Below are 27,811 nucleotides of genomic sequence, written 5' to 3' on the forward strand. Positions count from 1 at the left end.
AAAAGAGCTCTGCCAAAGAGACGGTAGGGAACGGTGTGAAAGTTTCCCGTCTCTCTCCAGCCCACTCCCCAGCAAAATGAGCCCACTCCGTGAACCGCGGCATTTATTCTCCCACCGCCCGGAGGGAGGAGGACCTGGGGTGCTGGGCCCGGCACCCCGGAGCCCCGCCGTAACTCGGTCCATCCACCCCGCCGCCGCGCCACTTGCAACCTCCAGCACCAACTCCGGGCCGGCCCCCAGCGACCGAAGTCCCGAGAGGACCGTGTAGGCTTAATGGAGACACGGCGGGTTTCTCCCGGCGGTGGCGGGGAAAGCGCACTTCTACCTCCTCCCCCCGACCCCCTGCGAGAGCGGGGCTCGTCGCGCCCGGGCCGCAGGGACCAGCGGGCTGCCTGCCTTTTCCCTGGACATGGCACAAGTCTGAGTGTTTAAATCGCACGGGAATAATTTTTTTCTCTTGCAGAGATCGACATGTAGAATCCGCCCACTATCGCCTGCCTGTCGCACCGGGTCCTCACCCGGGAGCGATGCCCGGTCCTGCCCCAGTGGAAAGGAAACGGCTTCTCGAAAACAAGCCACGCAGGGCTGCCCTGGGTTGCTCCTTTCTCCCGCGCGTGTCGCCGGGAGGGGACACCTGAATCGCCCGATGGAGGCCCAGGCAATTCCCCCAGCAGTGACTTGCTCGGTGGGTGCTGCCGCCCCCGAACGCGGGACCAGTTAGCTCTCACCTGGGCTCGCCAGCCCCACAGCCTGGTGTGGGAAGGGAGCCTCGGGAGGGTGTCCTTTCAAAACCAGCAGTGACTGTACCTGAATATAAAGCACATAGACGAAATTGGCAACCGGTTGCTGCGGAGCGCAGACCTCTCGGCCGCTCTTTCGCCCTTCCCTTTCGGACTCATTTGGGGCAGAGACAGGGCAGATTTGCGGTCACTCGGAGGAAAAACATCGGGTGACATCGGGTTTCAAGTGGTGCGTGTCCCTTTTCTGCCCCTACTGTGCCGCTCCTCACTCCCTCCGGCGGGGAAGCTCCCGTCGCTCCGACAGCCGCCCCGGGGAGGTGCGGCGGGAGCGGGAGGGCAGAGCCCCACTGCCGGACCAGTCGGACGGACACGGCCCCCCGGCAGCGCCGCGGCACGCAGCCCCAGCGCCTCATTTAACGGGGAAAGCGGCTGCAGGCTCCCTGTTTGCTTTTATGTACATAAGGCTCCGCTCCCAGCTATCAGGGGCTGTGGGAATCCCCCGTCAAACTTGCTGAGAGGACGACACGCAAAACCCAACCCAGCCAAACGAAAACTGTCAAGAAAAGCGATTCCTGATTATTCCTCCTCTCCCCCGCCAGATCACCAGGTATTTGCAAGCACCCTTTCCCCCGGTAACGATTCCCGAATTAACCTCCCGCTCCCAGGGACACAAATTAGCCATTAGAGAGAGGGTTTTATTGCGGTCCTTTCCGCGGGGCTGCAGATTAGTCCTGCTTGGGAACTAATGGACTTTTCGTTACAGTTTAATGTAAGGAGGGGCTGGCGGAGCGCTCCGACCGAGGCAGACCCCGGGCAGCGCTCCTTCGGCTCGGCCAAACCGGAGTGCAGCGCTTCTCTAAACAAAACAAAACCAAACAGACTGAAAAAAATCATCTCCTGACCGACCCAAGAATGTCTTCCGTTAGCTTTTGTTGTGGTTGCTGTATTTAACTTTGCCGAACAGAAATTCCCAGGCCGAGTAGAGCGCCGCAGCATCGAGGACTGCCTTCACAGCATTTCGTTCAGGCTGCTTCTTCGTTCGCCAAAATAATTGCTCGGGACGTAACTGGCTAGAAAACCCGTATTTAACACTCTCGCATACACAAATATTCTCCTTCGTGAGCACAGCTGTTAATCCGCTGCGGCGAAGCCGGGGATGCAGGATCCCGGGTACCAGCAGCGCCCCGACTCCCCTGGTCGCCCCGAAGTGTTTTTTAGAAATACTGTTATGTATTGAGTTGGCTTGCTTTTTGTTAAATCGTGGAGAATGGAGAGAAAGGGGCCTGTGGTGGGGTGAGGGAGTTTGGGAGGGGAGAGAAAAACGACGAGGAAAGAATTAAGCAAGGTAATAAAGAGAATAAGGAAAGCAAATCCGCTGAAAGCTTTCTTGGACCAGGAAGCTGAGCGAGTCCAGCGCTGCTCTGAGGGAGATTCGGAAAATGGTTTAAAAATCTAGTAAATGAATCCGTCTCTGCTGTTTTTAACGACGACCTCGCTAGAAATCCCCTCTGCATCTGGGGGTCGAGGAGTTAGGGGGTTGTTCTTGTCAGATCGAAGCTAATGAAAACGGCGGTGCTGGTTTTGCGCCTGGAGCAAGGCCCTGGGAGCGGCGGCAGCCACGGCCCCCCCGAACAGTCGACCCGGGCGCCGCACGGTCCTGCCGCCCTGCTCCCCGCTAAGCCGCATCCCGCTCTCCCCGCGCACCCAGATACACATACACAGATGAAAGCCACGAGTCTCCCCTCTCTTTGCACGGCGGGGAAGAAGCAGGGCAGAGAAGGGAGGACACAGGGGCCAGGCCCCGGAGGGAGCCCACTTGGAGACCAGAGCGGCCGCCGGTGTCCTCGCTCCCCGTCTGCAGCCAGCTCCACCGCGACCCGAGCTCCCGAAGGGGTTAAGGGCCTTATTTTCTTCCTCCTTTCCTTTCCTTTCCTTTCCTTTCCTTTCCTTTCCTTTCCTTTCTTCTTTTCTTTTTCTTTCTTTTCCTTTTTTTTTTTTTTGACTGAAGGACTGTGGTTGTAGTTTGCGTAATATCTTTATTACTGAAAACTTCAAGGTAAGCGAGCAATAGAAACCAGATGTGGGGATGGGAGGAAGGCAGGGTAAGAATAAGTGTAAGGGGTAGCAGGAGTTAACCGGGGGAGGAGGGGAATCAGGTTGAACGGCGGGAGGGGAGGACGACGGAAGGTGAGTATTGATTTATTTTTAAGCCCTTTTGGGGTTGCAATTGACCCTTCAAACCAAAAAGGGCTCCTGCCAGCTTCTGTCCCTTTGCAAGTTCACCTCTGGCAGTCCCAGAAGCCGGGGCCAATTTTGTGTGCTTGGCGACCCTGTTAAAATCCCTCCCTGCTACCTTTCCGCTTTTGATCCAGTCGTTTTACACCTGGAGAGAGCACGTTTTTAGAGGTAAATAAATAATGACGATCATAAACGTGCCCCGAGACGCGGCGGAGAGCTCGCCCGGCGATGTGCGGGGCGAGAGCGGCACCGCCGTGCCCGGGGAGGCGAGCGGCTCACAGCAGCGCCGGCCCTGAAGGGGTTAACGGGGAGGAAGGCTTAAAGGCATATAGCTGCGGGGAAAATCTGTATTGCCTTTAATACAGAGGAGGGGGCCGCGGAGGCGGCGGTCCCCGCAGCTGGGGGCAGTGAGGAGCGGAGAGGGCCGGGACCAACCGAGCGTGTCATGTCACAACCATTGAATCGTTCCCGGTGCTTCCGCCTGCGCGGATACCACATCCATCCCTTCGTGGCGTTCATGTCATCTGTTTGATTTTCTATTTTTTAATCATAAGAACTTTTGGCTTTTTTTTATTTTTAACGCAAAAGATATGACCTCCACCCCCCTCTGCTTCCACACACCCCATGCACGTACACACACCCCCCTTCCTGGGCCCCCTCCCCTCCACTGTCATCATCTACATATTAATTGGGGGAGAGGTCTCTCTCTCTCTTTTTTTTTTTTTCCCCCCTCTCCTATGTGTGGGGGGGAAGTGCAGAGAAGAGCCTCTTTAGTGTGTAGATAGTTTGGAGGGAGAGACGGAGGGCAAGTGTCTGTGTGTGTGTGTGTGTGTGTGTGTGTGAGAGAGAGAGAGAGAGAGAGAGAGGGAGGGAGTGAAAGAAAAAGACCCCTTTTACTGTGCGAGATCTTAAGGGGGTTTGGAGATCTGGTCAGCTTTCAAGACCATCTGAATCCTCTTAGAGCTCCCCGGCCCAGCTGTGTGTGTGTATGAGAGGGAGAGAGAAAAAGAGGTTCCTGGTGCCCCTCCAAGAGCATTAAGGACACTCGGGCCTTTTAATTTTAGGAATGAATGCTGATACTTGTGTTTCTTATTGTGATCCGGCTGCCATGGATTCCTACTACAACGCAGCCTCCCAGGGCACAGAAGGCTCCTCGCCTTTTAGGGCATTTCAAGCAAGTGACAAGTTCAGCCCTACTTTCCTGGCCAGCAAAGGACAAGGCTTTGGTGACAGCAGCACTAAGTGCCGGAGCCGCTACAGCCAGCAGGAATGTCAGCCCCTGGATGGCAGCGTGCAGGCACCCGGCTCCGCCGGGGCTCCGGCCGCCTTTAACAAATACCCTCCGCAGCAGCAGCAGCCGCCGCACCTCTACATGCAGCGAGGTCCCTGCAAAACCCCCCCGGAGAGCAACCTCAAGCTGCAGGAGAGCAGCGGCCACAACGGAGCTCTGCAGGTCTCCTGTTACGGTGAGTCCTTGGCGTGCGGCGGTGGAAGCACCGGAGGCGAAACCAGAGAGAGACGCCCGGGGCTGGAAAGGGCCTCCCGGGGGCGGGAGGGGGGACTGCTGCCCGGCAGGACAAGTCCTCCCGGGGTCAAGGAGACCTTGTCCGGCTCCGGCGCGCCGAGCAGCGCTGCCAGCCGCGGCGGCGGAGCGCAGCTCGCCCGCGGGCAGCCCCATCCCGCTGCGACGGGGGCAGCCGCCCGCCCCAAGCAGCTCTATTCCCAGCCTGGTCTGGAGCCCACAGTGTTCGAGGGAAGCCGCTTTTCCCCCTTGTCCTACTTTGCCGTGATTTTAATCGTCATTTCTGAGCGGATTCGATGCGCTCCCGGAAAACACTAGCTCTTTGGCAGTGCAGGGAAATCCGCCGTAAACGGGGACAGAAACAGAAAGAAAAGAGCAGACCGCTGGGCTGCGCGAAATACTCTCTGCGGGGACCGTCTTCCAAAGGGAGAATTTCTGGAAATTTTCACCGAAATCTTCTGTAACGGTCTCTCCCACTTTCTTGTCTCTCACTTTCTCCTCTAATTGCCACTCCCCTAATTGATTTCTGCCGGGCTGCAGATAACCCGCTCACATCCTCTCCGCGGGTCATTAGCGTCAATTAAGATATTCCCTTGGCTGGCACTCGGCAGGACAGCCTTGAACAGGGTCGCTTCTCATGTCGCGTCCGAGCGTGGGTTTAAAAGGTTTCTTCGGGAGGTTTGCGCTGTATCGAGGTGGTTAGGAAACAAACAACCAACCAAAAGACAGGAAAAAAAAACCAAAACAAACAAAACCCCCCGCAACAACAAGAAGCAAATTTTTTTGTTTCCCCCGGAGAAGTTAAGTGGGAATGAAATCTCTTCCTCTCCTTCCTAGTGTTGGGCACAAAGAGGTTGCCCCGATCTGGATTCAGCGCCTCGCCGCTGAAGGGCGGTGGCCGTGTCCCCATCTTCGGTGCACCGATCCACCATAACCCCGCCGGGCAGGGACAAGGACAAGGTGGGGTCGGGGTCTCCGAGGTGTCCCTAAGACGGGATATGACTGCGGGGAGCCGGGAGAAGGCCAGGTCGGGCCGGCGATCCCACCTCCTGCAAACCAGGCTCCCGCCGTAGTTTTGGGTACTCTTTGCCCTTTTCGCTTTCTCTTTCTCCCCCCACACCTTCCTTTTCCCCGTTTCTAGACTTAAAAGGAGGCAGAGGCGCCTTCCCCCTGCCCGTCTCCCAAACCTCGGCGTGCTAGGCTGCGCTCAGGAGCCGTCCATCACCTGCTGCGTACAGCCAAGGGGACCCCGCACCCCTTCGCGGATCCAGGTCCGTGGGCCCTGCTCCCCCCAGCACCGGTGAAGTCCTCGCCAGGCAGCCGTGCCCGGGAAGCGCAGGCAGAGCCCGGCCACCTTGCGCCCGGCCGCGCTGCTCCCTCTCCGCCGGGCCAGGCCGGGATCGGGCCCGTGCCTCCCCCTCGGGCCGCGCTCTGTTCTTGCCGCGGCCGCACGGCTCCTGCCCGCTCCGGGCAGGCGCGGCCCTTCTCCCGCCTCTGGCCCCGCGGGGCTGCGGTGCGGCGCGCAGGGCTGTGGCCGGGGACCACTTTCGCGTTTGTTCTGGCCGCGGCCTACGCTGGGGTTTTCTCCTCTTCCCCGCTCCCTCTCTTCCCCAGCCCCGTGGGCGGACAACCCCACGCCGGCGCCAAGGCTCTATCCGCATCCGCGGAGGCCTACGGGGAAAAAGGGCACGGTGGGGCCCGGGAGCCCCGCGACGACGGGCGGCCCCGGCTGGGAGGGACCCGCTCCCGCCAGCCGCGGGACGAAGCGGGAGCACAGGGCAGCCCTTGGTGCCATCCCGTCGCCCTGCACTGCCACCCCCTCCGTGCTAACCGGATCTCTTGTTTTTGTAGGTGGCAGAGCCCAGTGCACCGGCTTAGCGTGAGATGACACATTGCAACCCCCGGTAGAGCCACACGAATTTCTCACCCTGCTTAAAGCGGCTGGGGTCCCCCCTGATTTACGTTTAAGCAGAGCTCTGGGCTTGACTTCCGTGGGAGCCCCGCGGCAGGTGGCCCGACCCGGCCCAGACCCGCGCTCGTTTCGAGACCCGTGTGATGTGGCTTGGGACGATGGGCTGTAGTAAGAGACACATGGGTTCGCGAGGATAATTAATAGTAATCATAATTGTGGTTAACGATTGAAGGGACTCGCTAATGATAGCTAGATCGGGGTTTCGCAGACCGACTGCAGCAGCCGTAGGCGCCTCTCTGCCTTCTCCCAAGCGGCTAAAACCTTGGGCACAGGCCTTATGCCCCAGGAACGCCCACGCTCGCCAAAAGGTGCCGGAATCGGGAAATCACCGGGCCTGGGTAAATACCCTCGGCTCGGATGAGGGCGAGGGAAGAGAGAGCCGCTCTCTTTCGCAGCGGGCACAAGCGCGGGAGCTAATGCGCAGGCTTTAGCCCGGGAAGCCAGAGTGCAGGCGGCTGCCCCCCTGCTTTCCGCCGCCCGCCGAGCCCCCGCGGCCGCTCCGGTGCTGGTGCTGCCGTGCGCGTTGTGCGGACGGGGAAGGAGCGCGGCGGCGAGCGCTGGTGGTTCCCCAGGCTCCTGATTGCTGGGGCTGAGGGGGATGCTGGGGCTCAATTTAAAAAACAACACCACCTCCCCCCAACTCCAAAAAAAAAAAAAAAAAAAAGACGGAAAAGAAAACCAGAGGCCGAAAAAACGGGCAGTGCCCAGGCGGCCGGCTTCCTCCCGCGCCCGGAGATGCGCCCGGAGGGGCTGCGGGCCCATCCCCCGGGCCGGTCTCCGCACTGCCCAGGAGACGCCCTCCTCGCACCCGGCTCTCGCCTCCACTTTCCTCCTCCTCGCTTGTAGAGCACCCGGAGGAGCCCAGCACGGAGCGGCCGGCCAGTGTGGGGGGCCGGGCCGGGAGGAGGCACGGCGTGCACAGCAGGCACCCCGGAGGCGGCGGGAGCCGGTGTCTCCCCCTATTTGTTTTATTTTATTTTAATTCTTTAATAAACAAGTCGTTTCGAGTTATAAAAAGCCCGTGCCTGCCATCTATTGCTCTCGGTTTCTATTTCTAGATCTAAGCCCTTCCATTGCATTGTACGGATAAATATAGGCCAGGGAGAGCTGCGGCCGTAAATACACGGACGACATGGGCGGCAGTCGCTGAAGAGCTTCCAGAGTGGCTGCTGGCAGGGCCGATGGCACTGAGCGGCCCTGGCTCCTGGCCGGGCTCGCCGCGGTCCCCTCGGAGCGGCGGCTGCCGGCATGGCCCTGGGACGGTGTCCGGCGGGGCTCCCCTCTCCCCCGCCGCTCACACCCCTGCCTGCGCTCCCGACGGGCCGGCGGCCTCGCACGGCTTCCCCCGCTTTCCCTGCCCTCAAATGGGGAGTACGCATTATCCCGCAGACCGGCACCGGCAATTAAAGGCGGAATCTTAAATAAAAGCCCTCAGAACAGGTTATATATCTTGGCTTAGGAGGGGAAAAAACTTTCGAATGATTTATGTGCTGTAGTAATCTGACTTGCTATTTCTACTGCGTGGAGCTGAAGTAAGTTACATGTCTTGAAACATATGTGTGCATATACCTATATACACACACAAATATATACGTATATTGCTGTCTAGAAATACGGACTGGAAAAAAAAATCCTTTAGGGAATAAGGCGAATGTGATGGGGATGTTTGCTCAAAGGAGACAGGAGAAAGGAAATGGGCTTTCTCTAACAGAGGAAATTCTTTAACTGCCGAGTTATGCAAATAACGATCGTTTCTTTTATTTAGTGAGCAAATAAAAAGTGCCGCCTAAAGTGTGTTATTAATAGAAGTGCAGAAAGCAACTGCCGTAGGAATCAGAGACTCGCTGCGTGGTTTTTTAAATTGACACTTTTAATGCACTTCTCCTCCTCCTCCTCCCCCTAATGAAATGTAAACTGCAGGCACGGCAGGAACGAGCTCGCTGGCGGTCCCCCCTCCGCCTCCCGTGAGAGACCGGTGGCTGCCAAGCGCTCGGGGCTCCCCGCCGCGCCGCGCCGAGCCCCCGCCGATGTTCAAGGGCTTTGCGAAGCTCGCCGTGCGCCGGGGAGGACCGGCGACATCCCCCCACTCCCCCTGGCTCCAGCCGCAGCCTCGAGTCCGGGGCGGGAGGGGGCACCTGAGGCCGTGTGCTCTCCCCGATACTCTTGCAGGGCTCTTCCACATCGGGCGATGCCGTGCCTCCCCACCGGGGTCTTGGAATGTCACGGCCTCCCCAGGCCTCCGCCCGCCCCTCTGCGAATCTCCGCGGGAGACGCTCCGCCACCGGCCCGGGGAGGCGGCCGCTGCCCCTCGCCCGGCCGCCGGGTGCAGAGTGCTTTGGGGGAAGATCCCGGGCTGCGGCGGACGCTCAGGTCCTGCCCCACGCTTTGCTCCCTCCTCAGCTTTGATCCGGGCTCTCGGCTTCTGCCTGGGCTCCTTCCCCGCGGATGAAAGCGCCGGCGGGGAGGCAGGCGGAGTGTGCGTGGGCTCCCCCCGCACCCCGGTGGGGAGAGGTGCGGGGGGGCAGGGAGTGGGGAGATGCTGCTGCCCTGATCCCCGCGGGGGGCAACAGGAACGTATAAAGGGGAGAAGGATGCGGGAGGGGGAAAAGGAGGACGGGTCTCTGCCGGGCATCGGGGCGAAGCGGCAGCGAGCGGAGCCAGCGGGGGCGGGGAGGCGAGCTGGAGGGAAGCGGGGCGGCGGGGCCGGCCCCTTCCCGGGTGCTCCAGGGCCGGCTGCCCGGCGAAGCTCGGCCGGCGGCTCCCGGTGTGCTGCTGACGCCGCCCTGGCAATCGCCCTCTCTTTTTCACAATAGGGCCACCAGATCTGCCATTCAAGGGCTCCGGCACCCTCCCAGGGAGGGGAGGGAGCTCTCGCCAGGAGTTTGGTTAAGCCTCTGTTTGAACAGACACTCGGAGGTGCGGGATCTCCTCCGCGGAAACCTGCGGGATTTCCTCAGGGAGCAGGACGCGAAGGTAGGGCTCACGCTCCTTACCCCGGCTGCTCAGGAAGATTTATTCGCGGCTTCTTCCAAAGATGTTTTGCGCTTCTCTTGACTTGGACGGTAGATCTGGCTGGAGACTTTTATAAGATTCCTGACCCGAGCTGTTTATAACGCTCATGTGTCAAAGGACTGGGAGCCTCCCTCCCCTCTCTTCCTGCCTCTCCCTCCTTGCAAGAAAATTTCTTTTCGCACTAGAGCTGTCTATTTTCGATTTGTCCGCTGCTGACTGGGGTAAACTCCGCTTTAGCCCTACACTTCTGCAGCGCACGCTTGTACCCGCGGCAGGACGTTACTAGGGTGCGGAAAGAGAGAGTCTTAAAACTTTTACTAGTCTTAATTGTTTTGAAAGCAACACAGTGCGAAGCAGACGAGAAAAATACTGATGGGGCGAGAGATTTGGAGATGCTTACTGAGTGCGTCTTTTCCTAAGGGTTTGGTGTAGGAGTCCTATTAACAATATATGCTGATGCCAGATAGCGCAAATGAGCTATGTGTGTGTTATCTGGAGCTGCAGGCTGTTTATTTTGTGCTGCCTTTTGAGTGTACATTCAGTGTGGTTGCATGACTAACTGGCTGGAGTGATTCACTGGCTTGCTTTATGGGTGACTGCTCAAAACAAGTTGTGAATCAAAAGAGATTTCTTTGGCTGTGGTTTCTAACCTCCCAAGTTAAATGCTCTCAGGGTTTAAGGGGAGCTAATGTGCAGACTTCAATCCCTCAGATCTTGAAGATATATTTCTTTTCCAAGCCCTGCGTTCAAAGCCATGATGAGTTTCCCTTGTAAGAGGGAGGTGGTGTCTGGGAGGCTCGGAGCCAGGGTCTGCTGCTAAAGGACATCTCCAGCCACAACACTATCCATTCGATCGCCCTAGTTACCAGCTCTTTAGCCACTGCCGCTCCTGGGTGTCCTTAAGCCACTTTATTATCCTGTTCCGGGCGTTTGGGTAGCTGCAGTAATGCTCAGGTAAAAAGTGTGACGCATCCTGTGGTAGTAAGAGACTTTTCTTCCCATTTTGCAGTCGGAATAACTGCGACTCAAAACCTGCCAGTGGTTTGTGCAAGGTGGAGCTGTCGCCACTCAGTGGCATCAGTGTGACCTTCCCAGGGCCGTGACTCCTGCAGAAGGATGGTCTCGGGCGGCTGGAGAAAGCAGCCCACGGCCAGAGCTGGGTAGGTCACAGGGTAGAGCTCCTGTCTTTGATTTTGGAGGGGACTGAACATAGGTTTCCTGATGGCCAGGTCCTTATTCGGTGCAAGAAGCTGTAACAACTGGTGTGTTATCATATGCTCAGGTCTCTCAGTGCATTAAATAGGCTTAACCTGCCGATCCACATTAATGGTCTGATCTTTAAAAAGCAACTCATCAGCGTGGGCAGCCTATATTGTCCAACCTATATTGGTCATTGCTTTTCAGAAAATGCTGAGAGATCTCTGTCTCAAAAGTCATATGTTTCTGAGGTATTCCTCCTAGACATTTGGGGGAAAAAAAATCCCATCTCAATTGTTAATCAGCTTGTAAAGCAAATGTCTTAATATCTTCATGTAGATATATTTTCAAGAGGAAAAGAGAAATAATTCTGGATTAGGAGAAGCCTGAGCAGTAATGCAGCTAATATAGGACTCCTGTGACTTGAGAATAATTTACTAAAGAGACGGATGAGAACATTCCATATGAATAAAGCGTTACAGTAATTTACTATAGTTACATGTCTCTCAGCTGCCTCAACTTGTAAATGAAAGTTCATAAGTAAAGGAGGAAAGCTACTTACATATATTACACAAATGACCTGCACTTTATTTTCTGTGTAAGTTTAGATGAATCAATGCTATTACACATATTGGTGATTCTGCCTGGCTGTATTTTCATTCATACTTGCACATCATCTTCATATTTTGACTGTTATGTAAGTAGACATGATGTGAAAGAGCAATTGTGATCACCATGATATTTCTAGGGCCGTTTCTCGATCAAAGAGAGACAGGTCAGTGAGGAATAGGGGAGAGGGATGGGGAGAGGAAGGAAGAGAGGTGAATGAGAGGAGGCAGGGGAGGAGGAAAAGGAGATATCTTAGAAGGGTGATGAGCAGTGGCAGACCCAGCACTATTATAGAGGATAGTCTGCAACTGATTTTATGGCCTACATCAATTTCTTTATCTCCCCGTTGAGAATAGCTGTGATTCAACATTTAGTAGCTGCTGTCTTCAGGTCTTGGCAGGATTTAGCCATGACAAGCTGTTATGTCATGAGCTATGGTCTCTCCTTATCTGCACTGGCCAAAGACCATCGCATCGCCTAACTCAGCAGCCTGTTTACGTCTGATTTTTTTTTTTTTTTTTTTTTTGGTAAAGATGCCGTTTAAGGGTTTATCCTGTTGCAGTTAATCTGCTTGCTGGAAACAGATGGTTGAATCAGTATTGTTTCTAAATATATTCTTTATTAGCAGGAACTGTGTTCATTAGTTGTAAGGCACATGAGTTTTTAGCTGGTGATGGAGCCTGAAGGTAAACTGGTTTAGTCACTGATAGACATGCTGTGTATTAAGGCTGGGTGAAAATGCTGTGAGGCTGATGAAGATGGCAACTGCCTTTATTCAGTAAAAGTCTGAAAATGCTATGAAACTAAAGGAGAGGAGTCAAAAGAAAGTCAAGGACCATCAGAGAACTGCCTTCAATGGGAAATGAGGAACCCAAGGAAGAGACAGAACAAAAATTTTGGATGGGCTTCTGTCTGGGGGAAATAAAAGAAACTTGTCTTGAAATAACTCCTATCTTTGTGAGCAAATGCTGCTGCATAAAAGAAATACCTCAGGTCTCATCAGTTCCTCCCTGTAGTGGAAGCTGCTTCCTCAGGACTTAGGATTTTGGCTGACTGCTTCAGTCAGGAGCAGTGATGCTGGTGTCCCCGGGTAGGATGCAGTTTCCAAAGAGGGAAATGGGAAACTGTGTTCATTCTTTTGATGCAAGAGGGATCAGATAACAAAGGTGCTTGAAGACATCTAACCTATTCAGGAGCAGTGCAAAGTGAAAGGAATTCACGCTAGAATGAAATCAAACCAAAACAAACCAAAGTTGTAAACTGTGCACAGGGAGTGAGGGCAATATCAGGAATTTTCCAGTAAAGGGGCAAAAACAATCAGAGAATGACTCCGTGCTGGGACAGTGCCCAGAGAGATCTAAAAGCTCAGCTGCAAGACCCTGACTCTGTGAGGTGCTGGGGAGCACACATGACACAAGCCAGAAGACATTTTACAAAACAGGGGAAATGGGAAAATTTTGTTCAGCCTGAAACTTAATAGTAGCCTGAGCCACAGCAAGGTTTCTGAAAGAACAGAAACCCATTTCAAAAAGGGAGCCAGGGGCTCACCAGGGTACCAGCCTGCTGAGCATGGAGTTGGTCTCAGGCTGTTGGGTCTGCCAGGCAGGGCTTGGGTCACCCGTAGGACTGGCCATTTCCAGTGTGTGTGCTCTGGAAGCACAGGGAGCCCCACAGCATCAGGTTTTCCAGTCCCAGTGATGCCACGTGAGAAAGGATGCTATGGGAGGCTAACGCATGTCCATTCCCACCACACGGCCAGCTGGAAAGATGAGCCGTATGGAGCCTGGCTCTGCAGCGCTTGTTCACAGAAAAGAGCCTGAGGCCAAATGCTGAGGCAAGGGTACACTCTGTGGCCTGGACCACAGTGCTGGTCTCTGGTTCAGGAGGCTGTGAGACCCTCTGGAGCACCATATGGTTCTTTTCCAGCTTTCCCCAGGATGGAGCATGCCCAGACCTCATCCTGGAGTGGAGTCAGGAGCACAGCTGTGGCAAAGACCCATACCTGAGAGCTGAGAAGTACTGTGTTGTAGACACAACCTGGCTTATCAAGATTTGGTCTGAACCTTTGTAAGCAGATTGGAGCCAGATATCCATCTGAGCTAGACAGGACACAGCCAAATGCTAGAAGGCAAGAGGAAGAAGAGACTCACCTAAATTGGCAGAGAACCTGCAGACATCTTGTGTTCCACATGTCTCCAGACGGCAGCGAGGACTTCCAAGATAAATAGCTGATGGACCAATTGCTAGACACTTAGGCAGACTGTGCAGGAGGCCAGAAATGCTCCATGAAGGTGTGGGATTTATGGTAGAGTTTAAATATTGCATTTCAGCCCTTGAACAGAAGTTGGAAAGCTGCTACTGGAAGAGAGGGAAGCTGGTTGCTTTATAGAGGTATAAGGTCCTGTGCTAGAGAGAAGATATTTCCATCCAGTTCATACCACTTCAAACTATTTGAAAAAGGGACTTAGGCAGCATAGAAAGCAACGAGGGATTGGCTACAACACCAAACACGAGTGCAGCAGCTCAGTTAAGTGCAGCTCTGATGAGGAGGGGAAACATCCACAGAGAGGGTTTTAACGACTATATGGCTAGTCAGGACAGAGAGTCGTAAAAATCTACTGAAAGGCCCAATCTCGGCTCAGGGGGACCTGAAGCTGCACATCCTAAGCTGAGTGATGCTGGTTTTAAGTTAGAATTGAGGCTGTAGCAAGGCTTTGTGGTACTCAGGGCTGCATATTATAATAAGTTGGTGTTCAGAGAACCCTGCTCTTCCCTTGTATCCTTTAATTAGTTTGCCTTTGAGAAGGGTACTTTTGTGGCTGGTTGTAGTGGAAATCCCCTTTTCCTTGGCCTTAGTGGCAAAAATTGGAGTTCTTGGTTGAACAACCTATTTGCCTACATTTGGCAGCGGTCCACTTCAGAGGGAGGGCTATGGGGGAAGCCAAGCAGCAAGAGAGTGGTTATCACTTGTGTAGTTTATAGGCATTGCAGATGCTCATTCAGGTACTGCAGCTGCTAACGGAAACTAGACAGAGAGGGAGATGATGGAACAATCCAATATGGAGACACCCCACAGGTACGAGGGAAAGCAGGGACTGGGGGAAGTGTCCTTCCTGGGGACAAATGCCTGTGGGAGACTGGACCACTGGAATCCAGAAAATGCTCAGCATAGCCAAGGTGTGAGATGAACTAACTCTCAGAATGTACCTCACCGTGTTTGGGACCTGGTCAGTAAGCACCAGGGCTTTCAACCTGTTGTGTTTTCCTTTAAAGACATGGCTCATATGAAATAAAGAGGTTTGGGCAATCTGTCAGTGGTGCCTGCCTCCACGAGCAGGCCCCTGAGCTGTCTCTTTGAGCTCGTAGCCAGTTCTTAGACCTCATCTTTTGTTCTGGTTAGAAAAAAATGGCCAGCAAGAGCTTTGCTGTGCAATATGTTAATCAAATGGTGCTTACACCTTGCCATTAATGAATAATATCTGTCATGTGCCTTACTGGGTTCATTTTGGTTTCCACAGTGGATATCTGGAGGTGAAAATGGCTTTTGTGTTAGCACAAGTTCATAGCGGAGCGGAGCATGGATCTCCCATCACCTGTGTAAGGCAGCCTTAGCCTGAGAGACCAACAAAGCAGGAATTGCATGGCCAGCCACCCAGTCCCCGCATTGTAGCTGGGGACATCTGGTGTATGGTAAACCCTTTAACAGGAACTGATAATGTTTTACAAACAGGCTGTCATAAGCTCAAGGCTGCTGATCTGAAATTGAACCCAGAGCAAGGTGAACTGTTGAAAAGAGATGTACCATGCACCCTGGGCAGAACGCTCAGCCAGGGGCCATGGGGCAGCACTTCTCCCATGCGAGGGGAGGGAGCACGGCGCTGGCAGCCTGCCTGGCCTTGTGGGACACTGGTTCTGCTGCGGGAGGCTCAGCTGCAGACTTGCCAGGATGACAAAAGCTCCACGCTCCTTGTGAGAAGAGAAAGCTACCTCGGTGGCTGGAGCAGAATGGCTGGGCATTTTCAGAGTCGAAACAGTTTCTGTTGAACATAGCTGGGGGTGTCTGTGGGGTGGGGACAGCACTGGCATGAGACCATAGTCACCAGAGGCTACTTTTGCCAATGCCTTGTTCAAATGCTTTTTTTGGGGAGGGGGCAGGCACCTCCCTCAGCAGGACATCAAGAAAAGACTGAGACTGCATCTTTTTTTTTCTCCTTTCTTTCACAGTCTGCAGGAATGAAAACACTCCTACTGCATCCAGTAGACGCAGGTTTGCAAAAGCAGAGCTCAGGGAGCTAAAAGTGTCCCTCAAAAAGCCTCCTGGTATCAGAACAAGGTGTGATTGAAAAAAAAAACTCCTTTAGCAGCGCTGTCTTCTTTGGAGTATAGACTTTCTTCAGAGTAGCAAGGCAAAAGGTCTCTGGTCATAGTGGGAAAGCTTGGAATTTGAAGATTAAATGTTGTATAGGAGACAGGGAAATAAAACATTAGGTGATGAGTATTCATGAGAGCTCATCCTACTCGAAACGCTCAAAAAGGAGGTTCTGAGGTTTCATTATGATGTCAAAACCATTGGACATCTAGAGGTTGCAAAATTCTTAGTCAAGCCAAGAGAGAGTTGGTTTTGAGGAAAATGCAGACAGATGATGGAAAATTACTACAGGGAATGCGATGCATTTCCTGCATGGGTTGTAGTTCAAAAGTAGGTCCCCAAAGATGGGGAGAAACCCTACTGAGCAGTGTCTCTTGAGGACCTTACTGCGATTCGTTGCTGTTGATGTTGTTGGGCCTTTGCCTGAGATGGAATCTGCCAGACAATATTTGTTGGTAGCTATGGATTTCTTTAGAAAATGACCTGAAGTTTACCCAAAAAGGAACCAAGAGGCTGTAATTGCAACCAAGCTTCTAAGGGATGAATTTTTCACCATATTTGGGGACCTAGACACAAAGAGCATGCAAAAAGGCAGAGAGGCTTTGATGCCAAAGTACTTTAGTAGGTTTGTCAAATGCTAGTAAATGCAATAGGAGGTACCCAGCATCCTACAGATGGTTGAGCAGGGAAGCTTGGCTGGTGCTGAGAGGAGACACTGAGCCAGATGCATGACGCCTGGCCTAGATGCCCCCATTTTCACTGCCTGGTCTCCCAGTGCTGCCCCTCAATGTCTTGGTACCCACTTGCCCCATGTCAGCATTTAAGAGACCTTAGTGTGTCTTGCACAGCACCAGAAACCTGACTGGGCAACTGAATCAGCAGTTGGACAATTTACAAGAGAGCAACAAAAGAACCAGGACGAATCCAGCCCTTCGTCTATTCTGTTGATTTTAATGACTTTCAGAGAAATAGAAAGGGAAAGTGCAGCATGACCCCAGGTCTCCTCTTCAGACATTATCTGGGAAACATAGCACACTCACAAGAAGTTCCTAAATTTGAGCCATTTGGTGGCACCAGCCTGGCCTATCTGGACTCTGCAAAACTCTTAAAGTGGAATGGCTCAGGTTTTTCTAGAGAAAAACAAATGTGAGTATTGCCTCAGGCAACATGCACGTTCTCTGATGAAGTCTCACGTGTGGAAACCTGACTGATTCCACATCCCATGGAGATGGACAGATTAGGAGCCCAAAGCAGATAAACCATGGTGCATAGCAGTGACTACATATGCGCATTAACATGTAAGGGGCTAGTGGGTCCTGGCCCAGCAGGAGTTGTGAGGGGAACTGAGTGGGCCCCAAAAGCCAAGAATGCTAATGGGGATGTTGAGTCTGACAGAAACTATTTCCCTAGCAGGCAAAAACATGGAATGGCCTGGTTTAGCCCACGGGTTTCATTAAAACAAAAGCTATGGTGGGAACTCCCCCTCAGGGCAGCAGCAGCATCCCAGTGTAAGCAGTCGGTCTGAGCCGGCTCTATGAAAACACAAAACAAATATGTAAATAGTTAAATTTGTTGCTCTGACACTTCCTCTCCACACTCTGAGGTGAAGTGGGTCCATGGGTCTGGGCTGCGCTGGCAGGAGTCCGAGCAGGGGGTAGTTTTGCAGGGGTGATAGGCTGTGGTGAATGGAGTGGTTCCCTCTTACTCAGCCCCGTGCCAGAAGTACTGTTGTGACGGTGTGAGCATGGGCAAGCCACTGGAACCACCAGGCGAAGGCACCAAAACACTGAAGGTGCCTGGAAGCACACCCCAGAGCAGGCTTGGTATGCCCAGAGTGGGGGGACAGGGGTAAGCAGGGGACCCCGTGGCGCAGCAGCAAGAGCAGCATAGCACCATGGGTGAGCACAGCAGGGCTGTCCCTGCCCGCCCCTCACCCTGTCCTGTACAAAGAGACATCAGGACAGACCACCCCTTCCTCAGGCAGGCAGCTCTGTTCTACAGCCCCCCGCTGGCAGAGCTTTCTCCTGGGGACAAGGCCCATTAAATAAAGAGACAACACTTTGGCTTCCTAACCACCCCCAGCTGGTGATGATCTGTAGAGCCTCTTACTGTGGCATCTGAACATCACAGCCCATCTACTGACAGGAGATGGAGCACATAGATTTTCTTCTCCATTTATGTCAAATCATGTTCTTGATAAAGCTACACAAACACATCCCTCATCTCTCTTGGCTGGGAGTTATTTTACAAAAGGGTTACTTACAGGGGAGGGTTATTTAGTCCAGTAGGTACTGCAGTTTGAAACATATTGGACTGTATAGCAGTTGTGCTATGCCTGCTTATAAGCCTCAGCTTCATCAGCTGTAGGAGGTGTCAATGGGGAAGAACAGTGTGATTTAAGCTGATTTGGGAAGCTGCATCTTTGGTCTGGAAAACAGGGGACATGAGCTGCAAATACTCAGAGAGTCCTTAATTTCAGGCAAGCCTCTCAGTACCAACAGGCACAGTATAGTGGTTCTTTGACCCCTTCTTCAGGATGGAGAGTTTCCACAGTTTCCTCTAGTGCTAAAACCCTGGCTCTAAACCCATGGTTTGTTGGAAGCTACAGCCTCGTAACTGTGTTCACTGAGGGAGTTTTGTAGTTTGGAGCCCCATTATTTATGTCTGACTGTTTATAAAAATGAATTGCAGCAGAAATCACACATTCCTGTACAGGCATGTTTGCCTCTCGTGAAGTCTGCAAAATCATGACTCAAATGTACGGTGAGATAGTATATCTGAGAAGACAGCACAGGGGGAAGCCCAGTCCGAGATCAGAAGGAAGGAGAAAGCAACTCGCTGCAGCTCCCGGCAGCTTTTCTTGCAAGCGCTCTGAGCCCAAGAGCTGGGAGGCTTTGGGAAGCGGAGGCCAGCTCCTGGGAGGCCTAGTGGCCTCACTAGTGCCAGGGGTTCTCAGACATTGGAAACCGAAGCGTGAATCTGTTCTCCCTGAATTTCATTCTTTCCAGACCCTTGCAGATAGGCTGATTTCTAGAGAGTGGAGGAAGACAGCGTGGGGTGAAAAGGTAACTTGCTTACACTCATCTAGGAAACTCTGAAACAATACATATCTTTCAGACCTGTGCTTTTGACATGAATTGGTTACAGCCCATGTTTTATGGTTCTGTATTTTATTCTCCTCTCTCGGCCATCTTGCCTGAAGGCACTCTTTCCTCATACTGGTAAGGCCTCCCATTGCTTCCTGCCTTTGACAGAAAATGCTATTTTGAAACACCAAAGCTCTGGTTGTGGCACTGGTGTGGGGATGGCGTCTTCTTTAGGCAGAGTCATTCTGAGCTGGGGCCTGTGGCAGCACGTTGATGCTCATGTGTAGATCAGAAACCTCCCCAAACAAGGGCTGCCTTAATGAGCATTTTGGGAGACAGGGGGCAGGAGGAACGAATGCCCCTTGTGTTACGTTTGCATATTGTCTGTGAGCAAGGTATGATTTTTTTGAGGTTTGTCTGGGTTCCAGGGATTGGATGGATGATGTTTGTGAGTAATCTTTGTTTAGCAGACTGTGTGTGTATGTCAATCAGTGCAAGAAGTAGGCAGCAGAAAGGTGATCTGTGCTGGCGAGTGGAAGGTTGGTACATGGTGGACACATAAGATAAGAGTCTTTTCTGTTACCTGGTTGGACCGAGCATCACTGGCAGAAGTAGGTTTCTGGGGCAAATAATCCTTTTCACAAGTTCCTAAAGATGATTTCTGTAAGTATTTGCTAACGTTTACTTGACATTTGCAGCCACTCATGTCAATATGATCCCATCCTGGAATGTTAACTGGAAACAAACACAGAAGTGGGCATGAGCTCAGCTGATGTAGATACAGTTTTTAATTTAGGCTGATTTTCATGGTCATCATCTTTCATGTAATCATCCAGTTCTGCTGAGAATTAGTGGTGCTCCACGAGCTTAACTCTTTTTGAGATTCATGATTTTTTTGTTGTCTGTTAGGAAGTGTGTTAACAGAGTCACTGTTGTTTGTGTCTACTGTCTGACACTCCCGATCAAAATTCTGCCTCCAGTTGCTTCTAACTTAATCAAAACTTAAAAATTTGGCCTAAATGCTCCCACAGCAGTTGTTTGCCTCTGGCTGTTTATAATACTATTTTTTTTAAAGTTCATCAGAATCAACTGGGCTATTTCCAAGAACGTAGCTAAAACTAACCATTTTTGTTTTCTTCTTGTCAGGAAAAAATGACAATATCTTTTTTTCAAAAGTTCTGGTGTAGTGTGCTGTGGAGCAAGAACCTTCAGACTTGCAGTGGAGCTGGGCTTTGGGTAGGAAATGTGCTTCATGCCTTTCTTCTGAAAAATTGTCCAAGAACAAGGCTTAAGGAGCTGTGGTTCTCACTCATTCAGTAGTGACAGCTTTGATTTTCACACCTAAATACACTGCAGTTTTCCCATGTTCTGGGCATGTTTCCAGCCAGGCTCAACTCTCTCTTCTTGTAGTGGCCATTTACTCCAGTAGATGGTCCAGGCTTCCTTGGACACAGGCAAAGTATGGGAGCACATTATTTGATGTAACTACAGATACACGAAAAGCTATATCTGGGGAAGCAGCAGAAGGCTTGGATAAGAAATCTGGAAGTGGCAGAATGGTCTGAAGACTGGGGAGAGTGCCATGTGTTGGAATGAACAGGAGCTTATGACAGGATGGTAAAGACACAAAGGAATTAGGGCAACTGAGAAGCGTACTCAGGCCAACAGGACCTTTGTCTCAAAGGCACCAAAATATTAGACCTTGCTGAGTACTTTTTAAAACTCAGGCTTAAGCGTCTCAGAGCAGTTGTTCTGTGCTTGTTGGCTTTCCGTCTTGGTTTGCCATCCATAAAACACGAGCAACAGGAGTGCCTTGTCTCACTGGGCTCCTTGTGGCTCAGGCATCTCTGTGACCCTCCACCATGGCTTGGTGAATGCTGCAGGAAACCCAGAGGACACTGCTGGGCAGGGTGTGGATGAGATGCAGTAAGTGAGGATTGCCTTCACACTCTGGATGATGAGAAGAAAATGGAGAACTCTTCACTGGTGGTAGAGATGCAATATATATGACCCGAAGACCCATGAAGCAAGAAATATTTTAGAAAATAAATAAGAGAGAAGGCACAAAAGCCATTTGCATGGTGCTCTCCCTGCTCATCCTCCTATGTCCCATAGACGTATTTGGTGCCTGCATCAAGTGTAATTGTGGTGCAGAGCAGCCAGGGGCCACTCCAGCTAGCAGAGGCAGCTGTAGTCTGTCAGCACCTGTGGAGCCACACTGCTCCTGGCACAATCCGCAGCTGCGACAGCATGTGGGGCAAATGTCCTCTCTGGTCCAGTCTGTCCCCAGAAAAATTTGGTCCTAGAGTGGCTTTGTAAAGGGACTCAGTGCTGCAGCTGGGCAGTGGTCAGGGCGGAGAGGCTGGAGAGCCCCCGCAGGGCGGGCACTGCGGGAGTGCGGCTCACCGGCCATGGGCAGCCTGCGCGAGAAGTGAACCAAAGGGGTGGAGAAGAAAGCCAGTCAAATTCTCTTGACTCATGCAAACGTACTTCTTTCCTTTTTTCCCCTGGTGACAATTAAATGTCTCACAAGGTGAAGTAGCCCTCAAGTGAAATGAAATCCCCCTTCTCAGGCTTCGGAGTGTGTAGCGCTCTGAATTACTTGACAAGCGCAGTTTACCCTTTGAGCAATTCATGATTCACCTTTCACAAGCAAGAGCACACTTCTGTGGATGTTTTTTTTGTTCAGTACTACCTAATGGATTTTTTTTTTCTTAATAACTGTCATTTGCCCTGCATCTTGCTATTTACAACTCAAAATGAAAAACGTAAGTTGCTGCCTGTGTATACTATTCATTACTCATTTACTAGAGGAATATTAGGCACATTCATCCCATTTCCTCTTAGTGCCTTATTATCAATAAACCTTTGCCTTGCTGCTTCTGTAAATCATTTTCATCCCTTTCCTTTGTGAACCATGTGCTTGAGCTCTTGCACAAATGTTGCATGAGAGTAATTGGCCAAGTCATGTAGTATCATTTTCACTCCTTGACAAGCTGGCAAAACTTCATTAAAAGGAGATTATTGAACTGCACATATGTATTTTTTTAGATGAAGAAAGCATTGCCCTTAAACCATGAAGCAAGTAGGGGTTGCCAGTATTTTCCTGAGCACAGCAGCTTGCATCAGTGGTTGATATAATTCGAAAGACAGAGATTACCCTGGCTCCCACAGGGAACGTGCACCTTCTCTCTGCTGTGATATGAAGGATGTGGAGCTAACCCTCCAGAGATAAAAGTGCACTAGGCTCGGTGTTAGATTTCAGGGCCGAGGAGAAATTGGGCATAGTTTTGAACATCCTTTCCCTCTTCCACACGGTCCCAACAGAAAGAAAAGCAGGGCATGACAGTGTAGAACCCGTGACTGATGGTGGGCTCCTATCGGAGGCTGGAGCAGTGCTGATGGTTCCCCACTTTGGCAGCTGCTCTTCATGGCAAACGCTAGCAGTGGACATAGACCCAGAACCAGGCGAGGGCAAGGGAGGACGGACTGCTGCAGAGGCTGGAGGGCTCATAGGGAGGCCAAGAGTTTATTAACCTTCAGTTTAACTGGAGCTGAAACATGCTCCTCTGATGCAGGGCAGCAGAGGTTAACTGAGTCCTTTCTGTAGATGTTTTATGACACTCTTTGGGGATGCATATAAGACTGAGGCATTCTGAGTAATTAAAAAAAATATTTGTTTAGACTGTCTAAGGGCCAGCTGGAGTTTCCAGACAGGTCAGTCTTAGATGGATTTTTCTTTCTTTGCCCTTTCTTCCCAGCTACAGTGTAGACACACTGGTTCATGGCCAGGCCGTGCAGCTAATGCACCTCAATACTTCGAAACAGCTCTGCTGGTCAGTGAGATATCGAGGCCACCATGTCCCCCCTGTACTGCATGGGGGCTCTTGGGGACCAAGGGCAACAGCCCCTGGCTAGTTGCAGTGGCCAGTGCCATCAGACCCTACTGAGACTCCAGGCTTTCATCCCTCCCTGGCCACCAGTGTCTCCTCAGCAGGAAAACCCCACCGGACTGCAGCACCATCCTCAGCACCTGACCCCACAACACAGAGATTTTTTGCAGCAGGTGACCTGAGCAATGGAGTGAAAAGGGGTGTAGATGTTGGGAGAAACAACCTGCCATTGTCAGGTTTGCTGTCAGTTATTTTGTCTTCATTCTTGGTTGGTAAATTCCCAGTTTGGTTGTGCTACTTCTTGCTTCAGTTTGTGATTTTGCTGCCGTCTTTCTCTCTGCCAGTGAAAGCTGATGCCAGCCTGTCACCCAGCCCCAGTGACTGTGAATTGATGGGCTTGGTAGCCAGAAACCTGATTTCTTTCTGGAATACTTCTAAAAGCCTCGTGCTTGTAGGAACACTAGCAATTCGCAGGCCTGTCTGGCCTTGAGCTTTGCAATGTGCAGTCAGAATGGAAATAAGTTTAAGCTGTGCTTCTAAGAACGAGCAGGTTTCGGGATGGCTGAATGATTTTCTTCCCTCACCTGAGCCTATCTTTATTAACCAGCTGTATAAAACTGAAGAACAGTAGAAATAATTTCTGAAAGAACCTGGCCCAAACTTTGACCCAAGGTTTAAAATCAACCTTTTCTGTGGTTCAGTGAGGTTCAGCCAACTTTCGTTGTTTTCTGGTTTTACTTCAGCTTTCCTTTCCCCTACTGCTTTCCAAATTCCTGTCACAAATGGTAGCACTCAAGTTGCCCTGAGATGCTCTGTACTTGCTTATCAATGGGGCTGCTGCAGCATCTCATCCAGACTTGGAGTCCCCAGCTTTTCTCTGTGGGGTCACCTGGGGGCCCAAATCAGGAAGCACAAGAAGCAGCACAGGAGCTGCACTGGGCAGATTTATTGGGGCTTGTCTGATCGCCCGTCTGAAGTACAAAACACCTCATATTAAGCATAAGGGTAGTCCAGGGACACACATATGCTGCAGTGCTTTGCTGGATTAGGGCTGCAGGCTGGCTGCTTCAGCTAGGCAGAGCCTGCTCAAACGCCTCCCCAGCCGGTGCCTGCAAGCCTTTTGAAGTTCGTCTGTCACTAATTTGAAACAGGACTCCATACTGAGCTCTTGCTCAGCTCGTGACAAAATGGCTCGAATCTCCCTCCTCCTGCCCCTCTGCCCTGCCAGTTATTTCAGGTTGCAGCTCCAGCCCTGTTACCAGCAGCACAAAACAGGCAACTGGAAGTCACCTCTGGGAGGCAGCTGAACTTCAGCAATGCATTGCTGCCTCTGCAGTGGAGAGGTCGCTTTTGCAAAGCAGACAGACAGAAGAATGCAGAGAGAGACAGACTGACGGAGAGACTGACCAACCGACAGCATAAACACTGTCCAGGCAGGCACAGACACATAGGATGGCATGAATCACTCTCCAAGCTGGCAGCAGGGAAACTGTGCCATAGCCAGACATTAGAGCAAGGCTCACCTCCCTTCAGGTGGTTTTGCTTCTCTGTCCTGCCCACCAGCTGGAAGGAGCATCCCCCGTTCTCCTCTAACTCAGTGGCTGATTTATATCTGCTGTCATATGTGACGTCTGGTGGGGGGTTAACATGGAAGGCAACACATATTAAGGCTGTGGAAGGTTGCACTAATGCCTTGTGCCTCCCTTCCTCTCGCCCCAACAGAGCGGGTGCCCTGCTCACCCAGCGCCCGGCCTTGGACCCGAATTGCAGGGGAAATGTCTGGGGCATGTTGTGGGGAAGAGACTGGTTGCAGGGCAAAGCTCTGGAGGAGATGACAACTTGCAATGAAGAGCCCTCTTTTATCTTGCAGCGCTCAGGCAAGGGATCTTTTCAGATCTTTGTGGTGGCCAAAGGGCATGGGTGAGGTTAAGATGAATACATAAATCTGCATCCGATGGGGAGGCTTATGCTCTTCGTTTCAGAGTGAGAGCTTAGCCCTAAGCTCTGCATCACCCTTATCTGTCACTTGCATCTGAACAACCCTCAGTGTTTTCACTGGCACTGCCTGCCATCAGTCCTAGAGCTCCCCAGCACTTACCTTTCCTTGCTGCAGGTACAAGGCCTGGCTTTATAAGGCCTCAGAGCTGGGGGTGATTGAATCTTGGCTACCTTAAACACTATCCTCATGTAACTCTGCTGGACATAATTTCCAATCAGAGAGGGAAAAACCGTGCTATATCTAGATTTTCTAGAAGAAACACAATCCTGAGAGAACTGGATGATCCTAAAATAAGGCAGACAGGCCGATGGGGCAGATGCTGCCACAGATGCTGAGGGTCAGTTAGTGACACTGAGCTCAGATGGGAGCAGGACAAAGGCCCTGCGTTTGGTCAGTGCAAGTAAAACCCCATGATGCCTGTAGTGCTTCTCTGTGGAGAATGAAAGTCTTCAGTAAACAGCCACGTATTCTGCCTTTCATTTACCCAAGGGTCTGTGGACTCTTTTGGACTTAGCTTTCAATAAACAGCTCCTGGTCTGTGTGCAGGTATGAGTCTATGACTGAGATAATCCCATTAAATACTTTGTCCTATATTAGTGATGCTGATTATTTTCTTTATGAGCTCCCATATTTTGTCCTATTTAGTATTGAGCCAGGCTTTCATAGCAGTTGGGTGCTCACATCTGGCTCTGAGGGACTTGAGAAAAGCCAAGACACTCAGGTGACTATGGCCATGGCAAGGAAATGCAAGATTGCCTTGGAAGGAGTAGACTACTTACCCAAAAGGTATCAAATTCAGAGCTAAAGGGAAACGGAAAGCCCTTTCCAATCTTTGCCTGCCTCATCCGTCTTCCTTGGCAGACAAACACTGGTGATGTATCAGTTCAGAGGTACTAGGTAGCTTTTGGTTCACTTGCATTGTTTTAAGTGGAGACACAAGTAGGACAGAGCAGAAACTCCGAATTATTTCCCAGCTGTTTGTGACATGCCTACAGCAGGAAATAAGAGACATTTTAAAATGCAGTAACTGGTCAATCTTGACTGTTGTACTTTCAAGCAGGACTTTGCACAGAACCTGGCGTGGTGAAAACCTGTAGCTGACCACCCTCAGCCCTAAGCCTGAGGCTGCCTCTGTGGGATCTACTGAGGGTCTGTCTGTCACTGAGCTGCACAGAGGCGACTGTCACATCCCTCCACTGTCACTTAAAAAGCCATCTTGTGGCTGATCCTGGCACAGCAGAGCACTTCCCCAAGGCACCAAAGACCTTCAGGTGTCAGAGAGAAGAGAGCCAGGTCACTAAGAAATTCATGGGTTCCTCAGAGAGAGCCAAGATCCCCAGCCTCAGAATATTTGACATAAACAACAATCTCCTTTCATGTTTAGTAGTGAGGAAGCCAACAGAGCATTTTGTCCCTGTGGAGGCAACGGCAGTACATTTTCTTGCTCTTTCTTTTTTCCTATATCACATTCTGGGAGCCAGAAAGTGAGTTGTAATCACAGAAGGTTGCTAGAAGTATTGTGTGCCTTCAACATTTGCTAGTCAGCTCTTTCCTGCTGTTCAAATGAACATGCCACATGAAGAAGGACTTGAGGCATAAACTATGCCTTTTTGCTCTAGCCACAGCTTCTATGCATAGTTTTCAGAATTGATTTGTTTATATGAAAGTCAGTTTTGTTAGCGTCCTTTAAATAACATGAAAGAGGAGCAAGCAGCGCATGTTGCAGTTATACAGATGGTGCTGAGCTCTCCTCAAGTACCCACAGGATGTGTGAATTCGGCTAATCAGACAACAAAGCAATAAGTGCCCTCAAAAGCAGATGTTTGCATGGAGAAAAAAAAGCTAGTGCAGAAAAAAAGCAAGAGGAACAGCGACTTCCATAAACAAATAACACACATGTGGATACACACACATTCCCAAGGCTTGCTGTGACATTAGCTTCTCAGGAGCACTGGAGTTAATGTTTATCAAACTGTCTGTTCCTAAATCCACATGGTGATTTACTAGAGGGGAATATAACCAACCAGGCACAAGAAGGTCTAAGTGCAACCAGGGCTGAGGTGGTTTCAACTCCCAGGGAAGCATCTCTGAGGCATGCCGAGTGGAGACAGAGCTGGTGACTTACGTTACACACTGCCTGCAGGGCCACCAAAAGCCTGTGGACCCGCCAGAGCTGTGTGGCACCTTTGGCTTTGTCCCCAGGCTGCCTTTCAGGAACAGAAGGAGGTTTTGAGATTTTTCTGCTCCAGGCCTTAGTTTTGCTCCTGCTATGTGCTCTGCTCAGAAAAATAAGACTCTTCTTGAAGAGAGGGACCTTAGGTGTGGTCAGGAGGAGCACAGTAGAGATAAACACTCCTCTCCCCCTTTCATCCTTCTATGAATAGGCTTTTCTGTAGGAATTTGTTTTGTCTGTAATTGGCTTCCCAAGGTGGCCAGGTATTTCACAGCTTTTTTTAGCCTGTGGATTTCACTATGTCCCTCCTTCGCTGCAGAGCCTCAGGAGGCTGCAGTCAGCAGAGCAGCAGCACCAGCAGCTTTGGTCAGGCTCAGCAGAGACAGACAGTGTCCGTGCAGGTGAGCACATTCACGCAGTGGTCTCAGCACGCCTGGAAGTCAGTGTGTGCCATGCCGTGAACAGAGGAGATGCCTGGAGCATATTCCAGCTTTCCTTCAGGTTCTGCAGGATGAACCAAATGGGCACCCTGGCTGGATAAAAGGACAGATGTGCTTTCATACAGGAACTGGCTGTTTTATGCAAACTCAAGGGAACTGCTGGCAGGCTGGACAAAAGGACACGTGTTTATCCTTATCTGGAGTTGAAATGGAGATGCTCCAACCAGTTTCTTATTAGCAGCAAGGGTAACTGCAGCTTCCAGAATGATGCCAACGGCTTGTGTTTTGTGTAGACTTCTACCACCTGCAACTGAGTTGAATGTTGCCCAATTTTACACTTCAGTTGGGCCCAAGAGTGAAGGTATGATTAAGTATCTGATCATTGCTAATAAAGTCAGTGATGCCAGACTCAATCACAAAATTCTGGATCTTCTCTCCGTCTTTAAACTCTTCTTTATGTCTGCAGACAGCAAGAGAGCTCACTCCCTGAACAGGAATAAACCTAAAGATTCAGGCCTTTGTGTGTCAAAAAATACAGACTCTCTATTTTATCCTATATAA

The 27,811-nt window shown here is 51.3% G+C and overlaps 1 protein-coding gene across 2 annotated transcripts in view; it reads left to right on the forward strand.

The window, feature by feature from the left end:
- Positions 1–4,044: 4,044 nt before the first annotated feature.
- Positions 4,045–27,811, forward strand: part of ALX4 (ALX homeobox 4) — a 42,056-nt gene continuing 18,289 nt past the window's right edge. Inside the window, exon 1 of one of the 2 annotated variants that reach the window (XM_065636083.1) lies at positions 4,045–4,444. In XM_065636083.1, coding sequence (XP_065492155.1) covers positions 4,045–4,444 — 400 coding nt within the window. Of the gene's footprint in view, positions 4,445–9,397; positions 9,446–27,811 lie in introns of those variants that run through there. The other variant, XM_065636084.1, reaches the window with a different exon arrangement.

The sequence above is a fragment of the Caloenas nicobarica genome, chromosome 5 (genome assembly GCF_036013445.1).
Source record: "Caloenas nicobarica isolate bCalNic1 chromosome 5, bCalNic1.hap1, whole genome shotgun sequence".
Classification (NCBI taxonomy): domain Eukaryota; kingdom Metazoa; phylum Chordata; class Aves; order Columbiformes; family Columbidae; genus Caloenas; species Caloenas nicobarica.